This window comes from Sciurus carolinensis, chromosome 16 (genome assembly GCF_902686445.1).
Source record: "Sciurus carolinensis chromosome 16, mSciCar1.2, whole genome shotgun sequence".
In the NCBI taxonomy this organism is placed as follows: Eukaryota; Metazoa; Chordata; class Mammalia; order Rodentia; family Sciuridae; genus Sciurus; species Sciurus carolinensis.
The window spans coordinates 58,274,893-58,298,389 of NC_062228.1; the positions used below are offsets into that span (position 1 = coordinate 58,274,893).

General features: G+C 50.2%; 3 protein-coding genes and 5 non-coding genes across 15 annotated transcripts; all 8 read left to right on the plus strand.

Moving 5' to 3' along the window:
• Window positions 1-2,270: 2,270 nt before the first annotated feature.
• Flt3lg (fms related receptor tyrosine kinase 3 ligand) lies at window positions 2,271-11,896 on the plus strand. 6 transcript variants are annotated; one of them, XM_047528441.1, is made up of 9 exons: window positions 2,271-2,364; window positions 2,683-2,749; window positions 3,163-3,273; window positions 3,443-3,496; window positions 3,666-3,809; window positions 4,187-4,325; window positions 9,140-9,338; window positions 9,435-9,503; window positions 11,697-11,896. In XM_047528441.1, the coding sequence occupies exons 2-9, from the start codon at window positions 2,717-2,719 to the stop codon at window positions 11,866-11,868; spliced, it is 921 nt and encodes a 306-aa protein (XP_047384397.1). In that variant the 5' UTR covers window positions 2,271-2,364; window positions 2,683-2,716; the 3' UTR covers window positions 11,869-11,896. The 6 variants fall into 6 exon arrangements, with proteins under 6 accessions (XP_047384397.1, XP_047384401.1, XP_047384400.1 ...); XM_047528445.1 differs by having other exon boundaries at window positions 4,241-4,325; XM_047528444.1 differs by having other exon boundaries at window positions 2,272-2,364; window positions 9,155-9,338.
• Window positions 11,897-12,859: 963 nt separating this feature from the next.
• Window positions 12,860-16,100, plus strand: Rpl13a (ribosomal protein L13a). Of its 3 annotated transcripts, none has more exons than XM_047530107.1 (8): window positions 12,860-12,942; window positions 14,172-14,244; window positions 14,503-14,568; window positions 14,776-14,877; window positions 15,070-15,155; window positions 15,328-15,387; window positions 15,724-15,846; window positions 15,987-16,100. In XM_047530107.1, the coding sequence occupies exons 1-8, from the start codon at window positions 12,928-12,930 to the stop codon at window positions 16,071-16,073; spliced, it is 612 nt and encodes a 203-aa protein (XP_047386063.1). In that variant the 5' UTR covers window positions 12,860-12,927; the 3' UTR covers window positions 16,074-16,100. The 3 variants fall into 3 exon arrangements, with proteins under 3 accessions (XP_047386063.1, XP_047386064.1, XP_047386062.1); XM_047530108.1 differs by lacking the exon at window positions 12,860-12,942 and adding an exon at window positions 13,109-13,180; XM_047530106.1 differs by lacking the exon at window positions 12,860-12,942 and adding an exon at window positions 13,330-13,410.
• LOC124967688 (small nucleolar RNA Z195/SNORD33/SNORD32 family) lies at window positions 14,286-14,369 on the plus strand. Its single transcript, XR_007105605.1, has one exon. It is a non-coding gene; the product is annotated as a small nucleolar RNA Z195/SNORD33/SNORD32 family (small nucleolar RNA).
• On the plus strand, window positions 14,913-14,997 carry LOC124967687 (small nucleolar RNA Z195/SNORD33/SNORD32 family). The gene has a single exon (XR_007105604.1). It is a non-coding gene; the product is annotated as a small nucleolar RNA Z195/SNORD33/SNORD32 family (small nucleolar RNA).
• On the plus strand, window positions 15,193-15,262 carry LOC124967689 (small nucleolar RNA SNORD34). Its single transcript, XR_007105606.1, has one exon. It is a non-coding gene; the product is annotated as a small nucleolar RNA SNORD34 (small nucleolar RNA).
• LOC124967691 (small nucleolar RNA SNORD35) lies at window positions 15,461-15,546 on the plus strand. Its single transcript, XR_007105607.1, has one exon. It is a non-coding gene; the product is annotated as a small nucleolar RNA SNORD35 (small nucleolar RNA).
• A 4,142-nt stretch (window positions 16,101-20,242) lies between the features above and the next one.
• On the plus strand, window positions 20,243-22,908 carry Rps11 (ribosomal protein S11). The gene is made up of 5 exons (XM_047529130.1): window positions 20,243-20,400; window positions 21,330-21,461; window positions 21,653-21,728; window positions 22,009-22,138; window positions 22,731-22,908. Exons 1-5 carry the CDS (start codon window positions 20,386-20,388, stop codon window positions 22,852-22,854), a joined length of 477 nt encoding a protein of 158 aa, XP_047385086.1. The 5' UTR covers window positions 20,243-20,385; the 3' UTR covers window positions 22,855-22,908.
• Window positions 21,804-21,891, plus strand: LOC124967692 (small nucleolar RNA SNORD35). The gene has a single exon (XR_007105608.1). It is a non-coding gene; the product is annotated as a small nucleolar RNA SNORD35 (small nucleolar RNA).
• Window positions 22,909-23,497: the final 589 nt, after the last annotated feature.

Sequence of the window (23,497 nt, forward strand, 5' to 3'; positions counted from 1 at the left end):
CATCAGGCCATGACCGCCCTAAAGGCCGACAGCCCCCCATTAGTATGGCTCTTGATGCTGGATCGGTAGTCAAGGACGGGTAATGAAGGAGGTGGCTGTGTACCAACCTAAGACAGGAGCTGCAGCATGCTCTGCAGGCTCTGATGACGGGTAAGGACATATGCTGACCACTCAGCCTAAGACAGACACGGTCCCGAGCCTTAGTTTAATATTAAAGAAGGGGGATCTGTGGGGTTTTCCGGGAACCCCAGCCTCGGGCGTGGTCAAGATGGCGCCTGACGCTGAGCCAGAGGCGGCCAGCTATACAGTAAACAACCAGCGAATTCCAATAATTGGCTAGTTAATGATGTGACTAGAGCATGCCCCCCCCTCGTGCACCCGTCCTGTGCCTGCAGCTGTCCGCGTTTATCTTGTGTACTCTCCCCTGATTGACTGAAGTGTATATAAGCCTGGTGGGTGGGAGAGTAAAGGGAGAAGCTGAGGAAGGGACGGAAGAAGCGGAAGAACCGGCGGCGACGACGGCGGCCGCGGCAGCAGCGGGAGCGGAGCTGGAAGGAGGAAGTACGCGGGAGTGGAAGGGGCTGGGAAAAGGGAAGCTGAAAGTGCGAAGAAGTTAGGGGTAAGAGAAGCGTAGGAAAGAACCTGTGCACAATAAACTTCCAAAGCTTCAGACGTTTGCCGTGTCTCTCTCTGCGGGCAGAGGGGACGCGACACAAAGCCAGTCTCAGCAACTTAGAAAGAGCCTGAGCAACTCAGAAAGACCCTGTCTTCAAATAAAAAATGAAAAAGTAACTGGGGATGTGGCTCAGTGGTTAAGCACCCTGGGTTCAATCCCCAGTACCAAAAATGTATATATAAATACACATAAATATATATTTTTTCAATCCTTGGTTGAGTAATCTGAGAATTAAGAACTCGTGAGTGCTGAGGGTTGACTTTCCCAGCCCTTGTCCCCAGCATCTCACCTCCCTGGCATACTGCGCTCACCAATAGAGAAGGCTCCAGCGTCCCAGATGTTTACCTGGACTTCCTTAGGCAGACGTGGTCCCTGCACTTTCCAGAGTTTAACAAGTCTGGCTCAAATTCCCAGCCCTCTAATCACATAATTGGTCTTTCTAGTATGACCAGCCTACCTCAGCATAAACTCAAGGTGGCAACCATGAATAACAGTGACACTCCTAACACCTGGGAAATTCCAAGGCTTTATCTCCCAGGGAAACAGAGGCAAAGCCAGACACTTTCTCTGTAACCCAACCACGGTGAGGAAGGAAGAGGTCAGGATCCATTTGTGCAAATGGATCAGTGGAGCAGCTGCTAGGGCCAGACATAGTTCTGGAAACTCAGAAGGGGTAAAATAGATACCCACTGAGGACCTCCTGAAGCCCATGTCCCCTGGTGGAAATGACAAGATTAGAAAGCTACATGGTGTGTTAGAAGATGATAAGTATGAAGTAGGGGTGAGTAGGAGTGCTGCGGGGGTGGGGGTCCATTTTAAAAAGGGATGTGTGGAGGAGTATAATTTTGAAATGGTGTCAGAAAGCTTCAGCCTGTGTTTAAGCAAACACCTGACTGCAATGCGGGTGAGCCACGCAGGCACCTGGGGAAAGGGCATTTCGGACTGACAGCCAGTGCAAAGGTCCTAAGGCAGGAGTGTGCCCATCTCAGACACAGCAAGGTGGACTGGTGTTGGAGAGGGACGGGGGTGAGGTCAGAGGGGAGACAGAACCAGATCCTGCAGTTCCATGTGGACCACAGGGAAGACTAGGACTATTGTTCTGAATGGGGCAGGAGCCACTGGGAGCTGACAGGTCTGCATGGATTTCTTTGAATTGCCTGGAGAGCATCTGGTGTCCCCTGAGGATTGAAGCAGGGAGCCTAGTGCGTGGTATCCGGGGCAGAGCAGGAGGTCAGAGGAAGGTAGCTGTGGCAAGAATTGGTAGGATTCTGGTTACATTTTGAAGGAGTAGCCAATCCATTCGTTGAAAGACTGTCCTGCCAGTGGGGAGTGGAAGGCAGAGAGGAATTCAAGTGGACACCAAGGCTTTTGCTCCTGAGCGCCTGGAGGGATGGAGCTGCCATCTACCTTGAGGCGGAAGGAGATTTCAGGGCGATTAGAGGCTCAGGATGTCCTGTGCCTTTCTCAGTGTGCCTTGGTCTTAGCAGAGGCAGAGTGAGCTTCGTGCTGAAGCACCGTGCGCGGGGCACGCCGTCCAGGCGAAGGCGCCACCTGTCACCACCAGGGGGCGCCCTCCGCCTTGACCCGATTCCACCCCTGCTCGCGGTCTCCCCCCAAAATTTCCTTTCACTTTCGGTCTCTGGCTGTCACCCAGCTTGGCCCTTCCACACCCAGCTGGGGCAAGCCTGGTGCGTGAGGAGAATGGGACTCCAGGTCCCCGAGGGGAGGGGCTGGGGTCCCCGCTCCTGCGGCTGAGGGAGCATGGGATGGGGAGCCCAGGTCCCGGGTCCCTGACCTGCAGAGGGTTTCGGGGACAGGACGTCGGGGTTCTTGGAAGGGGAGATGAGTTTTCAGTGTAACTGGGGCTCACGCAGGAAGCCTGGGGGAGTAGTGGGCGGAAACTTAGCCACATCAAGGGCACGAGGGAGGGGCGGGGAGGCGAAGGGGCGGGCGAGGAAGGGGCTGAGGGGTGCGTGTCCCAGACCAGCTCTTCTGTCCCTTCCAAGACCCGGCCACAGGCATGAGGGGCTCTCGGCCGAGATGATAGTGCTGGCGCCAGCCTGGAACCCAATTGTGCGTATACCTGGGGGGAGTGGGGCACCAAGTCAAGATGGGCGGGCTGAGGGGGCGACGGGGAGGGGAGGCGGAGGTGGCAGGGATGGGGAGGTGGACAGAGCGTGAGGACATGAACAGAGCTGGGGACATGTGCAGAGGTGGGGAGGTGGACAGAGGTGGGGAGACAGAGGTAGGGAGGGGAGAGATGTGGGGGGAGGTGGAGGGAAGGAGAGACATGAGACAGGATGGGATGAACCTGGACCAGGCTGGACAAGAAGCAGAGGAGTAGGGCATGTTGGGGAGAGATGGGAACACACAAGCCAAGATGCAGGAGAGAGAGGGAACGGGAATATCTGGAATGAGACCTGAGAAGGGAAGAGGCAAGAGAGGATGAGGGACCAGCGGAGCTCACCAGCCCCGCATGCCTGCAGTCCTCACTGCTGCTGCTGCTGCTCCTGAGCCCTGGCCTCCGGGGGACCCCTGACTGCTCCTTCAAGCACAGCCCCATCACCTCCACTTTTGCAGTCACCATCCGCAAGCTGGTGAGCCTCCCTGACTGGCCCTCTCCCCTGGGTCCCTGCTTGAGGTCAAGGTTCTGTGGCTGGGTATCTGTCATCTCTCTCCCTTGGTCTGTGCCCCTGCCCCAGATGTCTGCCCTCCATCTCTGAGTCTCCATAGTTCTGTTTTCTCCAGCTCTCTTTTCTCCTGCAGTCTGACTACCTGCTTCAAGATTACCCAGTCACTGTGGCCTCCAACCTGCAGGACGTGAGTCATACACGGGATGGGCCTGGGATGGAGGTGGGGACCTGACTCAAGATGCACCACCCTTCAGAGACCAGACTAGTGGGCCAGTAGCCTCCCTCTTCCTCAGACCCAGGGCTGCGGGCCCCAGCCCTCCTCCCTCAGATTGAGGGTGTGGTCTCTCCCTCCCCAGGAAGAACTCTGCAGGGCATTGTGGCGGCTGGTACTGGCCCAGCGCTGGATGGAGCAACTCAAAACAGTGGCCGGGTCCCAGATGCAAGGCCTCCTGGAGGCTGTCAACACTGAAATACACTTTGTCACCTTATGTGCCTTCCAGGTGAGCCCTGAACTTGGAGGAGGAATGAGGGGAGGATGGCCCCAAGGCTCACTGGGAGTTCTTTTGCAGTAGCACCCCAAGGGAGAATGAGCTGGAGCTTTGATCCCCAGAGGTTCCCCAGGGACCCCACTGCTGGGTACCAGAAGATGGTGAAGGGCTTCACAATTGAAGCCCAGGTTTCTTAGGTCCGATGAAAGGGACTGCTAAGGGGTCATGTCCCCATGCCACCAGGGAGCACGGGGCAGCGGGGGGTCTCAACTCTGAGACCCAGGCCTTGTTGGGATCACTGCTGGGTGTTGCTGCAGGGAAGGCCCTGGGCTGGCTGGCTGGAGATGCTGGGGTGATGTGGCCGTGACATCTCCCTCCCCTGCTCCCAGCCCCTCCCCAGCTGCCTTCGCTTCGTCCAGACCAACATCTCCCACCTCCTGCAGGACACCTCCGAGCAGCTGGTGGCTCTGAAGCCCTGGATCACCCGCCGGAATTTCTCTCAGTGCCTGGAGCTGCAGTGCCAGCCCGGTAACGGCTCCCAGCCCCTGAAGCCCACTGGTACCCTCCTGTCACCCTCCCGCTCAATGTGTCCAGAGGGCCCCTTCTCCTGGCCACTACGACCTGGAGCAAGTCCACTCCCCTTTCTGCCTTAGTTTACCCATCTTGCAGAAGGGAACAGTAATCCCTGCCTGTGCGTCTAAGAAACCCTGTCCAACAGACGTGGCACAAGTCACGTGTTTCAGTTTTAAATTCCTGGCAGCCATGTGGAGGAAAAAAAAAATGGATTCATTTTTTTTCCCCCAGGATTTTTTATTTATTTATGTATTTATTTTTGGTGCCAGAGATTGAACCCAGGGGCACTTAACCACTGAGCCACATCCCCATCCCCAGCACTTTTTATATTTTATTTAGAGACAGGGTCTCGCTGAGTTGCTTAGGGCCTGGTTAAGTTGCTGAAGCTGACTTTAAAATTGCCATCCTCCTGCCTCAGCCTCCCAAAGCTGCTGGGATCACAGGCATGGACCACTGCATCCGGCAGTGTTTCTTAATTCTTAGCAAGCAAATAGTTGGTTTTATCTATTTTTAAAAATATCTTTATTTTATTTATTTGTTTATTTATCTATTATTTATATGCAGTGCTGAGGACCACACGTGCCTCACACATACTAGGCAAGCACTCTGACACTGAGCCACAAACCCAGGCCCAGTTGTTTTATTTTTAACCTTTTTTTCCTTTGGGAACAATAATAGATTCACAGGAAAACTGCAAAGAAATTAAGGAGATCCCTTGCCCTCTGTGCCCCGCCTCCCCAGTGTTACATTTTGCTTGTTAAATTAACTAAAAGAACAAAATTAAAACCAGGAAATTGACATCGATAGGTCCAATCCACGGTTTATTCAGATTTTACCACTTATTTGTACACACTTGAGTGTGTGTATGAGTTTGTGCTCTGCCATGACAAAGCCCCGCAAGCCAAGTGACTTAATCCACAGATGTCCCAGTGCTGGAGGCCAGAAGTCCAAGATGCAGTGTCGCCAGGGCCAGGCCCTCATGATGTCTGAGAGCAGATCTGCTCCAGGACTCTCTTGGCTGGAAGACGGCTGGCTTCATGGTCAGGATGTTTTCTCAGTGTATATATATATATATTTAAATCTTTAAATATTTTTAGCTGTAGATGGACACAATACCTTTATTTTATTTATTTTTTGTGGTGCTGAGGATGAAACCCATTCCTCACACGTGCCAGGCAAGTGCTCCACCACTGAGCCCCAGCCCAGCCCATCTCAGTGTATAGTCCTCTATCCAAATTCCCTCTTTTAATAAGGACACCCGTCCCGTTGGATCGGAGCCACCCCAGTGAACACACTTGAACTTGATTACCTCTAGAAGGGCAAACCTCCAACTAAAGTCACATTCTGAGGTATTGGGTGTTGGCACCCCCCCCACATATATAATTTGAGGGGACACATTCAAACCAGTACAGTGTGTGTGTGTGTGTGTGTGTGTGTATGTATGTGTGCGCGCGTGTGTGCGCATATAGCTCTCTGCAGTTTTACCACAGGCACTGCTTTGTGTAGCCACCCCATGATTGAGGCACTAAGGGTGCCTTCTAGCAATGGTCACCCTGACCCCTGGCAGCCACTAGCCTGTTCTCTATAATTATGTTCTTTAATTTTATTTTAATGATTTAGTATTTTTTTTTTCAGTACTAGAACTGAACCCAGGAGTGCTTTATCACTGAGCTACATCCCCACCCTTTTAAAAACATTTTTATTGCCCAGTGCAGTGGCATACACCTGCAATTCCAGCAGCTCTGGAGTCTGAGGCAGGAGGATGGCAAGTTCAAAGCCAGCCTCAGCAACTTAGCGAGGTCCTAAAGGACTTTGTGAGACCCTGTCTCAATATTAAACATAAACAAGGGCTGGGGATGTGGCTCCGTGGTTAAGCATCTCTGGGTTCAATCCCTGGTACCAAAACAAAACAAACAAACAAATTTTTTTATTTCCAGCTGGGAATGTAGCTCAGTGGCATAACACTGCCTAGCATGGAAGAGGCCCTGGGTCAAAAAATCCACATGAAACATTTTTATTTTCAGACAGGGTCTGGCTAAGTTGCCCAGGCTGGCCTTGAACTGTGATCTTCCTACCTCAGCCTCCAGAGTAGCTGGGATCATAAGGGGCATAATTTTTTTCCTGGTGGGTGAAACCCAGAGCCTTGCATGTGCTGGGAAAGTGCTCTGCCACTGAGCAACATCCCCAGTCTACGATTCTATTAAGTAGGTAATGATTTAAATAATATTCTATTTAGGGCAATACCCCAACATGACCGTTTCAACATACATTCAATATTTTAAAAGATTATTTAGTGATCTAGGTGCTGCGATCCCAGTTCCTGGGGAAGCTGAGGCAGGAGGATTGCTGGAGGCCAGCCTGGGCAAATCAGCTCAACTCAATCTGAATAAAGAAAGAAAGAAGTAGGGCGGGGCTGTAGCGAGGAGGCACAGCACTTGCCTGGCATGTGCAGGGCCCTGGGTTCCATCCAAGCTACTGCCAAAAAACCCCCAGTAACTGCAGCTCAGGGCTGACACACTAATCCGGGAAACAGTTGATAAACACGCAGCATACAAATAAACAAGAAAGTAGCTAACTGTCATCAAATTAAAACAGGATGATAGGATCCTAAGCCGCAGTGGTGGCTGGAAAGTCACTGAAAGTTGGGAACAAAGGAATAGCCAGTGCCAAAGGCCCTGGGGCAGAAAACTGACATCAGGGAGGCCCATGTGACTGAAGCTGACAGCATAGGAGGGAAGTTGGAGACACAGAGGGAACAAAAAGGGCCAAATTTGCAGAGCCGCAGGGAGCACCATGGCTTATATCATATCTTATGTCACCGGGTTTCTTTCGTTATTTACCTGCGGTGCAGGGGATTGAACCCAGCACTTTGTGCATGCTGGGCAAGCACTGTACCACTGAGTTACACTCCAGCCTCTTTTTTTTTTTTTTTAATTTATTTTTATTGTAAACAAATGAGATACATGTTGTTTTGATTTGTACATGGAGTAACAGCATACCATTTGCGTAATCATACATTTACATGGGGTAATGAGGTTTGATTCATTCTGTTATTCTTTCCTTCCCCCCCACCCCTCTTTTCCCTCCTTCCTCCATTCTTGCCCCCCTCTCACCCCCCATTATGTGTCATCATCCACTTATCAGTGAGATCATTCATCTTTTGGATTTTTTGAGATTGGCTTATCTCACTTAGCATGATATTCTCCAATTTCATCCATTTGCCTGCAAATGCCATAATTTTATTATTCTTTATAGCTGAGTAATATTCCATTGTATATATATATATACACCACAGTTTCTTTATCCATTCATCAATTGAAGGACATCTTGGTTGGTTCCACAGTCTGGCTATTGTGAACTGAGTAACTATGAACATTGATGTGGCTATATCTCTGTAATATGCTGATTTTAAGTCCTTTGGGTATAGGCCAAGGAGTGGGATAGCTGGGTCAAATGGTGGGTCCATTCCAAGTTTTCTGAGGAATCTCCACACTGCTTTCCAGAGTGGCTGCACTAGTTTGCAACCCCACCAGCAATGTATGAGTGTACCTTTTTCCCCACATCCTCTCCAACACCTATTGTTGCTTGTGTTCTTGATAATCACTATTCTAATTGGGTCGAGATGGAATCTTATAGTGGTTTTGATTTGCATTTCTCTTATTACTAAAGATGGTTAACATTTTTTCATATGTTTGTTGATTGCTTGTAGATCTTCTTCTGTGAAGTGTCTCTTCATATCCTTAGCCCATTTGTTGATTGAGTTATTTGTATTCTTGGTGTAGAGTTTTTTGAGCTCTTTGTATATTCTGGAAATTAGTGCTCTATCTGAAGTATGAGTGGCAAAGATATTCTCCCACTCTGTAGGCTCTCTCTTCGTATTGCTGATAGTTTCCTTTACTGAGAGAAAGCTATTTAGTTTGAATCTATCCCAGTTATTGATTCTTGTTTTTATTTCTTGTGCTATGGGAGTCCTGTTAAGGAAGTCTGATCCTAAGCCAACAAGTTGAAGATTTGGACCTACTTTTTCTTCTATAAGATGCAGGGTCTCTGGTCTGATTTCAAGGTCCTTGATCCATTGTGAGTTGATTTTTGTGCAGGGTGAGAGATAGGGGTTTAGTTTCATTCTGTTGCATATGGATTTCTAGTTTTCCCAGCACCATTTGTTGAAGAGACTATCTTTTCTCCATTGCAAATTTTTGGCACCTTTGTCTAGTATGAGAAAATTGTATTTATTTACACTCCAGCCTTTTTAATTTTGTTATTTTGAGACAGAGGCTCCCTAAGTTGCTGAGGCTGGCCTCCAACATGTGATCCTCCTGCTTCGGCCTTCTGAGTCTCTGGGATTACAGGGGTGTGCCACCATGCCCAGCTCTGTTACTGTTTTATTATCTAAATGTCCATTCATTCGCATATTTAAATCATAGGTTCTGGGTGGTGAATAACACAGATTCGGTTCCTGCTGCCCTGGGGGTGGGTTCACAGAGGACTGGGATAAGACAAACAGGTATATAACTGCTGGAAACATTTGAGTTTAAGTGTGGAAGAAAATAGAACCTACGTGCCCGCTTCTCTTCTAAACACTCGGTGTTTATACACGCATAATTTTTGTGACAGCCTTATGAGGTAAGTATGAGACCATTACCTGTCCCTGTTTCCCTAGGGATGAGGCATCTGTGGCACAGGGAGGCCAGGAGCCCACTGAGGTCACACAGCCAGCCCCACCAGGCCTCCTGCCTTCCCTGATGTGGCTCTTCTCCTCCGTCACCCAGTCCTTCTCTCCCCAGACTCCTCAACACTGCCGCCCCCAAACAGTCCCGGGGCCCTGGGGGCAACGGCTTGGCCAGCCCCGCAGTCCCACCTGCTGTTCCTGATGCTGCTGCTGCCCGCAGCCCTCCCGCTGCTGGCCACTTTCTTGTGTCTGCGCTGGCGAAGGGCGAATGGACGCCCTGCCCCTCAGGTGAGGAGCAGGTGAGCCAGCTGGGTGGGCAGAAGGGATGGGAAGGGAAGAAGGAGTGGATGGAGGCTCTGCCCACCCACCTGAGGCTGACCGTGTGGGGGCCACAGGTGCCGCCTGCCTCCAGTCCCCAGGGTGTGCTGCTTGCGGAGTGCTGACCTGGCCCAGGCCTCGTCTTGGTGAGTTCTTCATGCTGTGGGGCCCGGGATGCCGGCCAAGGCCTCTGGACTTAGTCTGGAGGGTGGGGGTATCCTTGGGAGCCATGGGAGGGTTGTGAGCAGAGGAGCGGCAGGGCCTGTGCCAGGTGCTGAAAGACTCCTATGGGCCCCTGAAGACCTGCTGGGAGAAGAGACAGGAGGCCAAGGAGGAGGTCAGGGGAGGGTCCACAGAAAGTGACCAAGACCTGAGTTCAGGGCAGGACCATGGAGGGAGATCGGGGGCAGAGAGTCAGGGGTAGGGGTCAAGAAGCACAAGACTGGGACTGACCAGCTTGGTGGACACAGATAACCTCAGATCTGGCCCGGTGACAGGGTAGCCAGTGGGGAACCTGGGGGAAAAGCAAGATCAGGAGAAGACACTGAGTTCAGGGGACTTGAGGGAATGAGGAGCCTGGCAGATATTTGGGTACAGGAGTTTGCATGCCAGGACTGAGTGTCCTCCTGGGGCAGGAATGGCACTGCGGGGTGGCGGGGGAACTGCCTTTTCTAAGTCCTCCAGGTGTGACAGAGCTCAGGGTGTTCCAGAGCAGCAGGGAACCGTGGGAGACATGTGAGGGAAGACAGAATCTGGAAACAGGTATGGGGAGAGGAGGCAGGGGTACCAGGAGGAAGGCCCAGTGAGTCTCCAGGCCCAGAGGGATTTACCAAGAAAGTCCTCAGTAGTCACTCCAACAGGCCTGGGGCTGGACCTCTCCACAAATTAACGCACTTCATTGAGAAATGCTATTATTATCCCCACTTCACACAGGCTGAAAACAAGGCACAGAGAGTGAAATAATTTTCCAAAAGTCACACAGCTGTGAGTGACAACCAAGGTTTGACTCCAGGCTGCATTCTCCACCCCCACCCCCACTCTTACCAGCACCATGAGCATCTAGACAAGTGTTCCACTGGGAGCTACACCCCAGCCCTCAGGCTGCCTTACATGTGTCCTTCACTTGTCTACCTGGGTTTCCTTATCCTTACAGTCTCTAAAATAGTCCTTCCACCATAGGGTTGTCATGAGACTAAGTGAAGTGACACACGAAAGGCCCTCAGAGAAACACTGCCCAGTGGAAACAGAATGCAAACCACATGTGTGATTTTCAATTTCCTAGTCCTTACATTAAAAAAAAGGGGGCGGGGAAGCAGCAGGTAGCTTTAGACAGCACAGTGGCACATGCCTGTCATCCCAGCAACTCAGGAGGCTGAAGAAGAAGGACTGCACGTTTGAGACCAAACTTGGCCAATTAGCAAGACACTGTCTCAAATATAAAAGGGCTGGGGATGTAGCTCAGAGGCAGCACACCCCTGGGTTCAATCCCCAGTACCACTAAAAACAAACAAACACAAAGAAACAGGTATGTTTTATTTCACTTGGTATATCCAAAATATAATCAATGAGATAGTTTATACTCTTTGCATATTTCAGAATCAGTGTGTGTTGCATACATGACACATCTCAATTCAGATAACACTTTTTTGGTGTGGTGTATGCTAGGGATAGAACCCAGGGCCCTGCAATCCTGAGGCAAGGGCTCCACCATTGAGCTACAGAATGACACATTTTTATCAGAAACGCTTGATCTGCATTTAACATTCAGGAAATCTGCAGTTCAGACATGGAGTCATGAACTCAAATTGTTCAAAGCATAGGTAATTCTCCAATAACTGGACTGGGTCAGTTTTTAAATTTGGTGATTTTTCACCTCAGGATTTGCTTCTAAGCAGGAATTTCTATTATGACTCTTTTTTTTTTTTTTTTTTTTTTTTTTTGGAAAAGGTAGTAAGTACATTGAGAAGTTTCCTTCCCACCTTTGGCTCCAGCCAGCCTGCTTTCTTACTCTTCAATAACCATATTATTAATTTCTTAAATTTAACTAAAATTAGGTGAAATTTTTTAAAACTCCTGAGTCGCAGTAGACACGTTTGAAGTGCTCAGTAGTCACAGGTGGCTGGTGGCTGCCCAAGTGGAGAGCAGAAATGGAGAACATTTCCTACACTGCAGTTTTTCTTGGACAGTAATGTCCTAGCAGATGCCGCTCACTGGGAACAGAGTTGTTTGGGGCAGTCTGTGCCCAGCCCAGAGCGAAGTACTTTCTTCCCCTCTTCTCTGTCCATGGATTCTCAAACAACCCAATAAGGCAGACATATTTATCATCCCATTTTATACAGGACACTGAGGCCCAGCGAGAGGATTCACCTATCAGAGGACACAGACCCAGGACACAGAGGAAGAAGGCTACAAACTGGTCCCTTCCTAGGCTCCATTGCCCCTCTGACTTTCTCCCCAGGATGGAGGGTATGCCAGAACTCGGCCCTCTGTATAAAACCCTTGTCCCTATGAAATTGTATATAAATCGTTCTTTTCTATCTACTCTGGTTGGCCTTGTCTGTGGACGGGACCGGGTGTGAACAGGATGGCATTGGCTTCGGAGTCTTGGTTTCTTCAGTTAATGCAGTGTTTTTGTTCAAACCTCCTGGGGCCCAGAGCCTGTGCTAAGCAATCCTCAGAACCAGATGGGAGGCAGAACCAGCCCAGCCCTCTAGCGCTCCTGGTCTCTGGGGAGGAGTAAGGGCAACCTGAGAGCCTGGGCAGGACGACACACATTCTCGTGGAGGGAGCACAAGACAACGTGGGAGCCCCCAGGAGGCATCTGGCCCAGCCTGGGATAGATGGGGAGGTCTCTGGAGGACAGGACTCTTGAGTCCTGGGATCATGATAAGACACATTTTGCAGTGAGCATGGGCGAAAGAGCAGGGAGGACATGCCAGGCAAGAGACATGGCGGAAGTAAAGGCCAAGAGTCCGGAAAGTGGGAAGTAGCCTTGGTATCGCAGCAGACTGTGCAGCCAGGCATCTGGAAGTCGTTTCTTCATCCTCCATTTCCACCTGTTTCACAAAGGTGGACGCTGCGGCCAAGATAAGGCCAGCGGTTCATCCTGGCCACCATGAGGCCGACCAGGTATCGAAATCCACACCTCCTAACCTAGACTGAGCGCCGAAAGGCGGCCCAGGCAGATCTGCTCGCCCCCTGCAGGCCACCATGCGCCCCGCAGCCCTCAGTAGCTTGACGGAGTAATGGCGACAGGCGGAGTGGAGTATCACCAGCCCCTCAAAAAGATGGTTGCCGAGGCACGACAGCTCCACCCCGGCAGAACGGCCTCACAACCCACGTGATCTCTCGCCCCTCACAGGCATGGCCGCCTAGGTCCGACCGGATTGGGCAGTCAGAAAACTGCCCGCCTTCCAGTAGGGCATCTCTGCGCACGCGCACAAAACTTTGGCCAATGAGAAGACAGAAACCTCTCCGCGCAGTCCGGGTAGCTTTACTGCCTCCGCCCCTGCGGCAAGGGATAAGAAACCCTGCGCCAACACTTCCTTCTTTCCCAGGCGGCTGCTGAAGATGGCGGAGGGGCAGGTTCGGGCTCCGCGCGGGTTGGGATGGTGTGGGGTGGGGTGGGCTACAGAGGGAACGGAGCTGTTTTCTCTATTACTTGCTGCATACGTTGTGAAACCTGAGGTCGGCAGTTAAAGAAAAAGGAGCTGTTTTGGGGCTAGGGATATTCCGTAGGGGCATAGGAGAAACCGCGGCTGTTTTTAGGCCTAGGATTGACTAAAATGCGGCAGCTCACTCCTGCTCGAGGCGAAGGGTGATGGTGAGCGTTTATTTTACAGATACGCCTTCCTTACCTTGCTCTTGGATGGTGGGTGGGAGCCTTCGGTCTTTATGATAAGTCGTACTCTTGCGTGACCCCAGAGGTGGGGAACACGCGGCGGTCTGGCTGACGTCGGGGCAGCGCGAAGCTAAGGATTGGCCAAAATGGAGGCCATTGCCATGTGCCCAAGGCCTGAGCGGCTTAAGCCTGACGTGGGAGTGGCAATCAAGGTTTCTTACAGTTTCTGCTATTTCAGTGCGAAGTTCCCTTATGCAGTGGGTTGAGAAAACTTGGTGGGTGTTCAGCAATTAATCGCTTTATTCTCCCTTGTTTGGGGGAAAATAACAAATAAATTTGTTAACAGAGGGATGTTAACTGATAAAACAATTACTATAAAAATAAGAGAATTGTCCTGGAAAGGATTTCATTGTGCAGTTCTTTCCATGGGTCTGTGGTGGTGGGGTGGCTCGTTCCCAGGTAGGCAACACTAGGTAAGTGGTAGAATCATCAAGCATGTATGTGTATCTGTGAATAGCAATGTGCATTGTTTTTGTTTATTTATTGGCAGTACTCCCAAAGCAGATGGTAGCCTCATAGGTGAGAAAATAAAAACATGGAGCGTTGTGGGGTTTTTTTTGTTTTTGTTTGTTTTTTTTGTAGTGCTAGGGATTAAACCCAGGGCCTTGTGCTTGTCAGGCACACATTCTAAGCTGAGCTATCTCCCCAGCGCTCATTTGTAGATTGCCAGGGTTGGGTCATATCCTAGCTCATCCTTTGACCATCCAAAATAGTCCTGGGAAGGGAGTTCTTTAGTGCCTTGTCCTGCCCATGATGCTGGGTTGACTTCTTGTTTCCTTGATCTATTAGCCCAAGTCTCAGGTCTGAGCTGGATAAGAGGCCTCCTGGAGGCAAGGTTAAGTAGAAAGGAGGGGTTGCTTGGGGTGGGAAAGTAAAGTTGTCAGTTTTCCCATCCCTTCCTTGTCTCCTGCAGGTCCTGGTGCTGGATGGCCGAGGCCATCTCCTGGGCCGACTGGCGGCCATTGTGGCCAAACAGGTATTGCTGGGTAAGTCTGCTCACAGTCCTCCCTGCCTTCAGTTCCACTTGCAGGTCAATGATGAGCAACAATCACCATCTTTCGTTTGAGTCTCACGACAGTGAGATCAACCCCATGCACCGCTCTGAGACCTGCCAGCCAAGCTTACTCCCTCCCTGTCTCAGATTTTAGTGCACAACCTCTGCCAGTTGTGTGCAGAATCCCCTTTTCCCTGTGGTCTGCCCTTCCTAACCTTTTCCCTTCCTGAATGCTTTTTTTCCCCTATAGGCCGCAAGGTGGTGGTTGTGCGCTGTGAGGGCATCAACATTTCTGGAAATTTCTACAGAAACAAGTGTAAGTTGAGCCCATGATCACAGATTAGGGGGGATCTCCCTGGGGTGTGCTGGGGCTGTGGCTCCAAAAACTATCCTGGCAATGGGAGAGATGCTGGTTTGAGTGCCTGCACAGACCCAGGGAATTTTTTTGCTGGAACTTAGGGTTTGGCTGGGGGCTGTTAGGTCTTACAGGCAAGGCAGGCCTCACACTCTTCCCTTCCCTCAGTGAAGTACCTGGCCTTCCTCCGCAAGCGAATGAACACCAACCCATCCCGGGGCCCATACCACTTCCGGGCCCCTAGTCGCATCTTCTGGCGGACTGTGCGAGGTGAGCTGGGCCTGAGGCTATGGGTGGTGGCAGCAGCAGCCAGTGATGAGGATATCTCCCACTCGTGTTCGAGTTCCCCAACCATGAGATGACTCCACATGCACTACCATCTGAGGCCGCCCCATGCCTGCCCTGGTCGGGGAAGGTGGATGTCCTCAAGCCCTACTGAGGCCTGGCATACTTCTGCCACAGGCATGCTGCCCCACAAGACGAAACGAGGCCAGGCTGCCCTGGACCGCCTCAAGGTGTTTGATGGGATTCCTCCGCCCTACGACAAGGTGAGCAACACAGCCCTCAGCACAGCATTGTGCACCCAGCGTCCATGATGTTATGAAATTACCTACATTGTTTGAGCCTTATGAAAACATCACTGGCTGAGACGCCTGCTACAGCCAGTCGTCTTTGCCTGGTGTCCCTGCACCAGGTCTTTAAGCCCCTCTCCTTCAACAGAAAAAGCGGATGGTGGTTCCTGCTGCTCTCAAGGTTGTGCGACTGAAGCCTACAAGAAAGGTGAGTTGCAGGTTGGAGAGATTTAACTTGGGGGCTTAGGGTCTGCTGGGGTGAACCTGAGGTCCCCAAGACTGGCAAATGATGTCTTTTCTCACGATGGTCTGCGGATGCCACTGTGGGCAGTGCCGAGAATGCCAAGGGCTCAGCTGATGCCAGGAGTGGGGAAGCTGTACACAGGACAGGTCTCCTTTTCATGTGGGTTTTCTGAGGATTGGATTATCTGTTTCCCATGATCCTCTAACACATCAGTTACTTCCTGTGCATGGCTTTAATCCAGCTTCTTTAGGGTAAGAGCTCATATATTCCTATGTCCTTAAATATTTTCTCTTCCTCTAGTTTGCCTACCTGGGGCGACTGGCTCATGAGGTTGGCTGGAAGTACCAGGCAGTGACAGCCACCCTGGAGGAGAAAAGGAAGGAGAAGGCCAAGATCCATTACCGGAAGAAAAAACAGCTTATGGTGAGTGTGGGGGGTGATGTTGGGGGGAGGGGCACACTTGTGGGTGGACCAGGCAGGCAAGGTCTTACCCCAGAGGGTCTGCCTACATCCCAGCCTGAGTGGGGAACAGATTCCTAAAACCATTGTGTGTTAACTCACAGAGGCTACGGAAACAGGCAGAAAAGAATGTGGAGAAGAAAATTAACAAGTTCACAGAGGTCCTCAGGACACATGGACTCCTGGTCTGAGCTCAATAAAGACTGTTTTATGCCTCATGTTTGGCCTGGCCTCCCCTTACCTCCATCACCACCTAGGACATGGGGGACCCAGGACAGCTCTCCAGGTACCACAGGCAGCCTGGGACCCAGAAAGCTGAGGCAGAGAAGGGCCCAGCTTTAGTCTCTGCTCCTGTTTCAGAAGGTCTTTCTGTGAGGTTTCTAAGAGTTGAACTTATGACCTGCTCATTCATGAATTTTAGGTAATTGATAGAACCACCAGTTACTTGCAGTATTCAAAAGAAAAAATGAACTGGAACACTAAGGGGCATCCATCCTTCCCATGTGGCCATCCTATACTCTGTAGCTGACAGAATGGGAGAACACAGCTGCTGAAGTGGGCCAAGTTTTAGAGGTGCAAAGACTGGAAGATGTGACCAAGGGGTACAGCATTGCCCCTGCTCTTCCCTCTGTTTTGTGATCAAAAGTAAATAAATTATTTTTGATGAAATGTGTGTCTTTGCATTGTGTGTGCCATGGAGGCAGGCCCAGGAAAGGTCAGCCCTTGGCAAGAAGAGGCTTCACACAGGACATGCTTTTCCACAAAAGCCTGTAATTGGGCCTGTATCAGAGGGAAGGGTTAACCCTTTAGCTTGTCTATATGCCAAGTTTTCTCTTATTGCCTGCAGTGTCCCAATGACCTAAAGCTGTCTCGTTCCAGTTCAGCTGCAAAGTATTTGATCGCCACAGTATCCCCCGTTGCCTGACTCCAGGGGTCTAGCATCACAGCAAGCAAATTGGGTATTGAGTAAACATGTTAGGCCTCATCTGAGAATTAAGACTGCCAGTGTGAACCCCCAAGGGGGTTGGGGTTGGGGAGCATTAGGGACAATATTTTCATAGGTCAGGGCCTGCCTGGGTAGCCCCTTCCTCACTTCACTTTCCCGGTGACCTAGGATTCCAAGCTGAATATTATGGCCTTTTACTGTGTTAGCCTGTCAGTGGCCAGGCAGGTGGCATGCTGGGGACGTTCAGGGTAAAGGTTCTGTACTTTGCCACACAACTTCACCACAAAGGAAACACTGAGTACTGTGGACTGTGCCTTTAGCCACAATGTGCAGGAAATGTGACTTCTCCAGTGTCACAAGTGGTCTCTCAATTTTTTTTTTTTTATTTTTTGCAGTGCTGGGTATTAACTGAGGGCCTTGTGTTTGTGAGGCCAGCACTCTACCAACTGAGCTATGTCCCCAGCTCTCATTAAACTTTTTAAAAAATTTTTGTAATTATAAATAGAATACCTTTGTTTATTTTTATGGTGCTAAGGATTCCAACCCAGTGCCTCACATGTGCTAAGCAAAGTGCCTCTGCTACTGAGCTACACCCCCAGCCCCTGAAAAGACCAGACTGGCTTGGGTTTTCCCTGAAATCACTGCATGGTGCTTCTCTCAGAGATAGGGATCTCAGGGGGGCTGCTTTCAGAAGTGGAGACTTAACATGAGTGTAAATTGAGCTAACTAGCATGTTAACAATACAATATAATCCCACCAAAAGAATGATCCATTTTACTTTTTTGGCTTTTTGAAAACTCAAAACTGCACAAGACCAAAAAATGAAAAGGATCCAGGTGCAGTGGCACATCTGTAATCCCAGTGACTTGGGAGGTTGAGGCAGGAGATCTCAAGTTCCAGGCCAGCCTTAGAAACTTAATGAGACCCTGTCTCACAAAATAGAGGACTAGAGATGTAGCTCAGTGGTAGAATACCCTGCTGGGTTTATTCCTCAGTATCTAAAAAAAAAAAAAAAAAAAAAAAACCATAATGCCTTTTAAAAAAAACAGCCTACAATTATGTAATACGCTATTTTTATTTTGAATTTTTTGGTACTGGGGTTGAACCCAGAGGCTTTTTACCACTGAGCCACATCCCCCAGCCATTTTATTAGTATTAGTATTAGTATTATTTTGAGACAGGAGCTCACTAAATTGCTTAGGGCCTCTTAAAAGTTGCTGAGCTGGTTTTGAACTTGTGATCCTCCTGCCTCAGCCTCCAGAGTTGCTGGGATTACAGGTGTGCATTGCTCACTTAGCTATCATTATTTCTGTGGTGTCACTATGTTGCCAGGCTGTTCTCAATTCCTGAGCTCAAGGCATTCTCCAGCCTCAGCCTCTCCAGTGGCTGGGATTACAGACAGTGCTACTGCACCTTGGGTTTTTGTTTTGTTTCAGTTTTACAACCTGTGAGTATTTCTGGTCCTCTGGCACCTTTTCCACTTGCTCTATGATTTAGGGTTTAGGAGAGAAGTTAGTAAGTCTCAGATCCTCTGGGTTTATTTCCTGACTGGCTTTGGCAGACCCGTTGACCCTGGAAAGTGATTGCTGCTCTCTCAGCCACAGTCTCTTCCTTTTCCGTAAAATGGGATAACACTAACTCCTGCCGGGTGGGAGGAGCCAATTGTACACGGATTTCCTGAGAGGGGGCGACATTTGTTCAGGGACACAACCAGGAAACACCCAAACAGATTAAGCCAAGACTTAAGAGATGGAACACACATATGCTAAGGTATGGGTCATTTCAGTCACCTGTGGAATAGAGGGCACTCGGGATTGACCTGAGATGCAACTAACTTTAACCCAGCACTGGGCCAGGTACACAGTGCGTCCCTATCAGCTGTAAGCCAAACATCAAAAGGACTCTACTGCAAGGCCCAGAGTCTTGAAAGCAATTCACTCCTGCTCTTTCAAGCAGTTTTCAAGACGCAGCTATTCGACTCTTTTTGAGGAGTAAACCAAATGGTCCTTAGGAAGAATGTGAATCTGGTGAGGCCATCCTGGATAATTTAGCAAGGTCCTGTTTCAAAATTTAGAAAACAGACTAAGGACGTATTGTAGTTCAGTGTTAGTGTTTGCCAGTACGTGCAAGGAAGGCCTCAGATTCAACCCCCAGTATTGATTAGAGAAAAAAACAAAAAGCTTCCCTCTTTGTGGGTAGGTGATTAAAAATTGTGGAGCCGGGGCTGGGGAGATAGCTCAGTCGGTAGAGTTCTTGCCTTGCAAGCACAAAGCCCTGGGTTCGATTCCCAGCACCGGGAAAAAAAGAAAAAAAATTGTGGAGCCGGGGCTGAGGATGTAGTTCAGGGTCTTACTAGCATACCCTGGATTTGATCCTAAGAACAAAACCCTAAAAATAAATAAATAAAAATTTGGAGCCAGTGGCACACCTGTGATCCCAGCAACTCCCAAGGCAGGAGCATAGTAAGTTCAAGGCCAGCTTGGCTGGGCAACCTAGTGAGGACTGGGGATATAGCTCGGTGGTAAATCACCCCTGGGTTCAATCCCTGGTATGACGAGGGGGAGATTCTGGAGTCAAGACTTCCCCGGTTAAAATTTGACCTCTGCTTCTTTCTGCCGAAACAACTCGGCTGCCCCATCCATCTAAAAACTGGGAATAGCAGAACAACGGCGGACACGTGGCAATTGCTTAAGAATTTATAACAATAAAATTATTCAGTTATATTCCCATGATGTTCAACACAGTCGCCAGTAGTCACACGTGGCACTTTTGTGTGAGAGAGTGTGGTGCTGGAAAATGAACCCAGAGCCTCACGCACCGTGGGCCAGCGCTTTGCCGCTGGACAACATCCACAGCCCTTAAATTAAACCTAAAAAAATAAAGCTCAAAAATTCCGGTCCTCGGTCGCAAAAGTCACATTTCAAGTGCCAATGTCCAGCGCGGGTATAGCGGCGTTCCATAATCGTGGTAAGTTCTATTAACGCTATTGTACACAGAAAAAGCGCAAAAGAATAACCCCCAATAACCGTCTGGAAATGAAAACCTCCACCAACGAGTAACTTTCATTCAACTTCTGAAAGCTAACCCGCAGCTTCCGCCCCTCACAAAGACGGCGCTGCCGCAATACTTCTGGAACCGCAAGGCGCCTGCCCCACAGAAAGATGGCCGCCTCATCTTTTTTTTGAAGCCTACCCGAACAGAGCCACGCGGTCCCCAAATCCCACGTGAACCTAAGCCTCAGAAACTACGGCCTCTTCACGACTCTCGCGATAACGCAAACGAAACCAACCTGAACGGACGCTCCCAGAGCAATGATAGCCTGAAACTCTCGCGAGATATTGTGCACCACTTCCCGCCCCTGAGTCTTTCGCCGGGCCGCGTACTTGCAGTTTCCGAAGCACATGCTTGGTTAAAACCTGTCGATCAGAGTCGCTTCGAAGCACCGCCCAAAGCTGTGCTACCCTGCCCCTTTTCGTCACTTCCTCTACAGCCCCTGCGCAGTCGATAAGGAAACCTGGACGCTGCCATCGCTCTCTTTTTTTCAGGCAGCCGGGAAGATGGCGGACATTCAGGTACTGGCGCCGGGGCTGCGGGGCTAATTCTTAGCTTCAGGGGCGCGTTCGGGAGGCCAAGACCCTGAGCCCTAGTTGGGGGTTATTCTGGGCGTCTCCGATTTCTTAGGAATGAACTAAGGCGAAGAGAGTATGCGTTTGTTTTAAGCTTAGATAAACGCTTCTTAAATCTTATGGGCTCCTTACGTTAATGCAGGCTGAAGCATCTAGGAGTCATCCTCCAAGAACCCAAGGATTAGGAAATGATGTTTTGCCCGGCGCGGTGGCGCACGCCTGTCATCCCAGCGGCTTAGGAGGCTGAGGCAGGAAGATCACAAGTTCAAAGCCGCCTCAGCAAAAGCGAGGCACTAAGCAACTCAGACCCTGTCTCTAATTAAAATGCAAAATAGGACTTGGGATGTGGCTCAGTGGTCGAGTGCCCCGAGTTCAATCCCTGGTTCGACCCGCGCCCTCTGCCCCCCCCCCCCCCGCAAAAAAAATGATGTTTGGAGATATCTAACCATTGGGGATAATTTGGGACCTGAGACCTAAGGGCGAGTTCAGGGAGCCCGTCGTTTGGCAGCTAAATTTGAACTCCCTTGGATTAAATAAGGAGTGTATTCAGAGTGAGTGGACTTGTATCTTGTAAAATAATTATTGCTGAAAGGTGCCCGGGTTTCTGGCTAAAGAGATTAAATCGTCTGGGAGTGGGAGATGTTCTAGAGCAGGTAAACTGAAGTAATCCTGGGTTCAGAGACGTCTTTGAATTACAGGAAAATTGGGATTGGCTGTATTGTAGAGGATATTTCTAGGACACTGGTCCTCTGGGTCTGGCCTGCAGGTAGTAAAGACTGTAGAGGATGGATCTGGAGGTTTGGGGGAAGTCTTCAGGTCAGGAATTAATCTGCTTCAAGCTTGCAGGTTCACCAGCTTTCTTCTCATTCCTGTAGACAGAGCGTGCCTACCAAAAGCAGCCAACCATCTTTCAAAACAAGAAGAGGGTCCTGCTAGGAGAAACTGGGAAGGAGAAACTCCCTCGATACTACAAAAATATTGGCCTGGGCTTCAAAACACCAAAAGAGGTGGGCAAGAACTCTCAGAAGAAAATGAGACTCTCTTGTCCGTGCACATGTGCCTAGCAGAGTTGCCCCGCCTACATCTCAGTGGCTGCCCCCTGGGCTGCTGGGAATTGTAGTTTGTGTCCATGAGGCCACGCCCCCAGTTCTGTTCACAAACTACTTGTCCAAGGCTCACTCCTTTCTTATCCTTTTAGGCCATTGAGGGTACCTACATTGACAAGAAATGCCCCTTCACTGGTAATGTTTCCATCCGAGGGCGGATCCTGTCTGGTGAGTGAAGAATTCTGGGGGCCTAACTACTGGAAGGAAGGGGCTTGGGACCTAGATTCCTGGGTTCAGGGCACTGGCAGATGATGTCTGTTTTCACGATGGTCTTCAGATGCCCACCGTGGGTACTGTTGAGAAAGCTGGTTGACAAAGCTGATGTCAGAAGCAGGGCTTTGGGGGATCCCCTACTCAGCAATTTCTGATCCCTAATATACCCGGGCAACCCTTGGCTCCCATTCCTATGAGGCCTGACTGACCCACGATTTGTCTGTCTCCTCCCCAGGTGTGGTGACGAAGATGAAGATGCAGAGGACCATTGTGATCCGTCGGGACTATCTCCACTACATCCGCAAGTACAATCGCTTTGAGAAGCGCCACAAGAACATGTCTGTGCACCTGTCCCCCTGCTTCAGGTGAGCATAGTGGTCCCTTAGGGAGCAGCTGGCCGGGGTGACATTTATGTTAGAATGAAGTGCTTTTTCATCAAACATGTTTTAACATGTTTAACATCTTACCCTTGTTAGACACTTGGTGTTCAGGGACGAGCAAGGAGCAAGGTCCTGCTCCTCCTGAGAGACCTTGGAACAGGAAGGACACCAGACCAGTGAAGAGAGTATGGGCAGTGGGGGGTGGTAGCTCATAAGGGAGGATGTCACGAAACAAATATGGGAACAAAGTGGGGGGTTACCTGACAGAAGAGAGCTGGCTGCCACTGATTCTGGGTATTGAACCTGGTTCATTGTCATTAGGATCCTCTGTCTGCTGGGGGAGGCTGCTGACCATTCCTAGGAGCCTCCCTTTGTTCTTTGTGAAATAGAAATTGCAGTTGAAGACACAGTTTGTGCTTGACAAAGATCTAGGAGGCAGTTTGAATGGCAGCAGTAGCTAGGCTGGGGTTACATGAACAAAGTGGAGCACCTTCAGCATGGTGATGGGACAAGGGTTTCCTCTACTGGTCTGCTGCGTTAACCTCTCCTGAGGACTTACTCCTGCCTGTCCCCACAGGGATGTCCAGATCGGCGACATCGTCACAGTGGGTGAATGCAGGCCCTTGAGCAAGACAGTGCGCTTCAATGTACTCAAGGTCACCAAGGCTGCTGGCACCAAGAAGCAGTTCCAGAAGTTCTGAGACTGGATACCTGCCCACCCCGCAAACCAAAATAAACTTATTTTCTAATTCATAGACCAGACTTGAGATTTCTGGGACTGAGCAGGGCTGGTGGAGAGAACCTCTTCATGCCCAATGGGGTTGGGGTTGGGCACACTCCTGTCTGCTCCCCTCATCTCAGGGTGCAGACAGTGCCACCTGAATTAAGATGATGTCCTTCCCTGGTCTCTTGTGTTGGTCCTTGTCACCTCTTGATGTCAGTTACTTAGTCTCCCCCGCCCGCCCCCCGCCAGTCTCTGGGGGAGGAAGTAAGGGAGGATGGAGAATCTGGTCTGGACCCATGGGCCTTGGTTGGGAGGGAAGGGAGAAGCAGCTACCCTCTGCTGTGGGAGGCTTGGTGGGCGCAGCTATCTGACTGAACTGTGAAGATCTAGGCTTCTACCTGGTCCTCCAGTCTCCCCAATAGCCAAGGAGGGACCCAGTGAGCCCTCCCCCCACCACACACACATCTAGGTGAACAGCAGGCCCACTTGCAGATGCGGAAACACCTGGGAGAGGGAGAGTCCTGTGCTCGGAGTCCCAGTGAGTTGCTGATTTCCAGGCTTCAGGTTCTGGTGACTTTTTATACCAGCTGCCTCTAAGGGGATCAGGCTTGAGGGTAAAT

Coding starts and splice junctions, on each gene's coding strand:
- Flt3lg (XM_047528441.1), top strand. CDS start 2,717: ATGATAGTGCTGGCGCCAGCCTGGAACCCAATT. Junction 9,339..9,434: donor GCCCCTCAGGTGAGGAGCAG/GTGAGCCAGCTG, acceptor TGGGGGCCACAG/GTGCCGCCTGCCTCCAGTCC. Junction 9,504..11,696: donor CTGGCCCAGGCCTCGTCTTG/GTGAGTTCTTCA, acceptor CATTTTATACAG/GACACTGAGGCCCAGCGAGA.
- Rpl13a (XM_047530106.1), top strand. CDS start 13,345: ATGGAGGCCATTGCCATGTGCCCAAGGCCTGAGCGGCTTAAGCCTGAC. Junction 14,878..15,069: donor CTTCTGGCGGACTGTGCGAG/GTGAGCTGGGCC, acceptor CTTCTGCCACAG/GCATGCTGCCCCACAAGACG. Junction 15,847..15,986: donor GGAAGAAAAAACAGCTTATG/GTGAGTGTGGGG, acceptor GTTAACTCACAG/AGGCTACGGAAACAGGCAGA.
- Rps11 (XM_047529130.1), top strand. Junction 21,462..21,652: donor GCTTCAAAACACCAAAAGAG/GTGGGCAAGAAC, acceptor TTATCCTTTTAG/GCCATTGAGGGTACCTACAT. Junction 21,729..22,008: donor CCGAGGGCGGATCCTGTCTG/GTGAGTGAAGAA, acceptor TCTCCTCCCCAG/GTGTGGTGACGAAGATGAAG.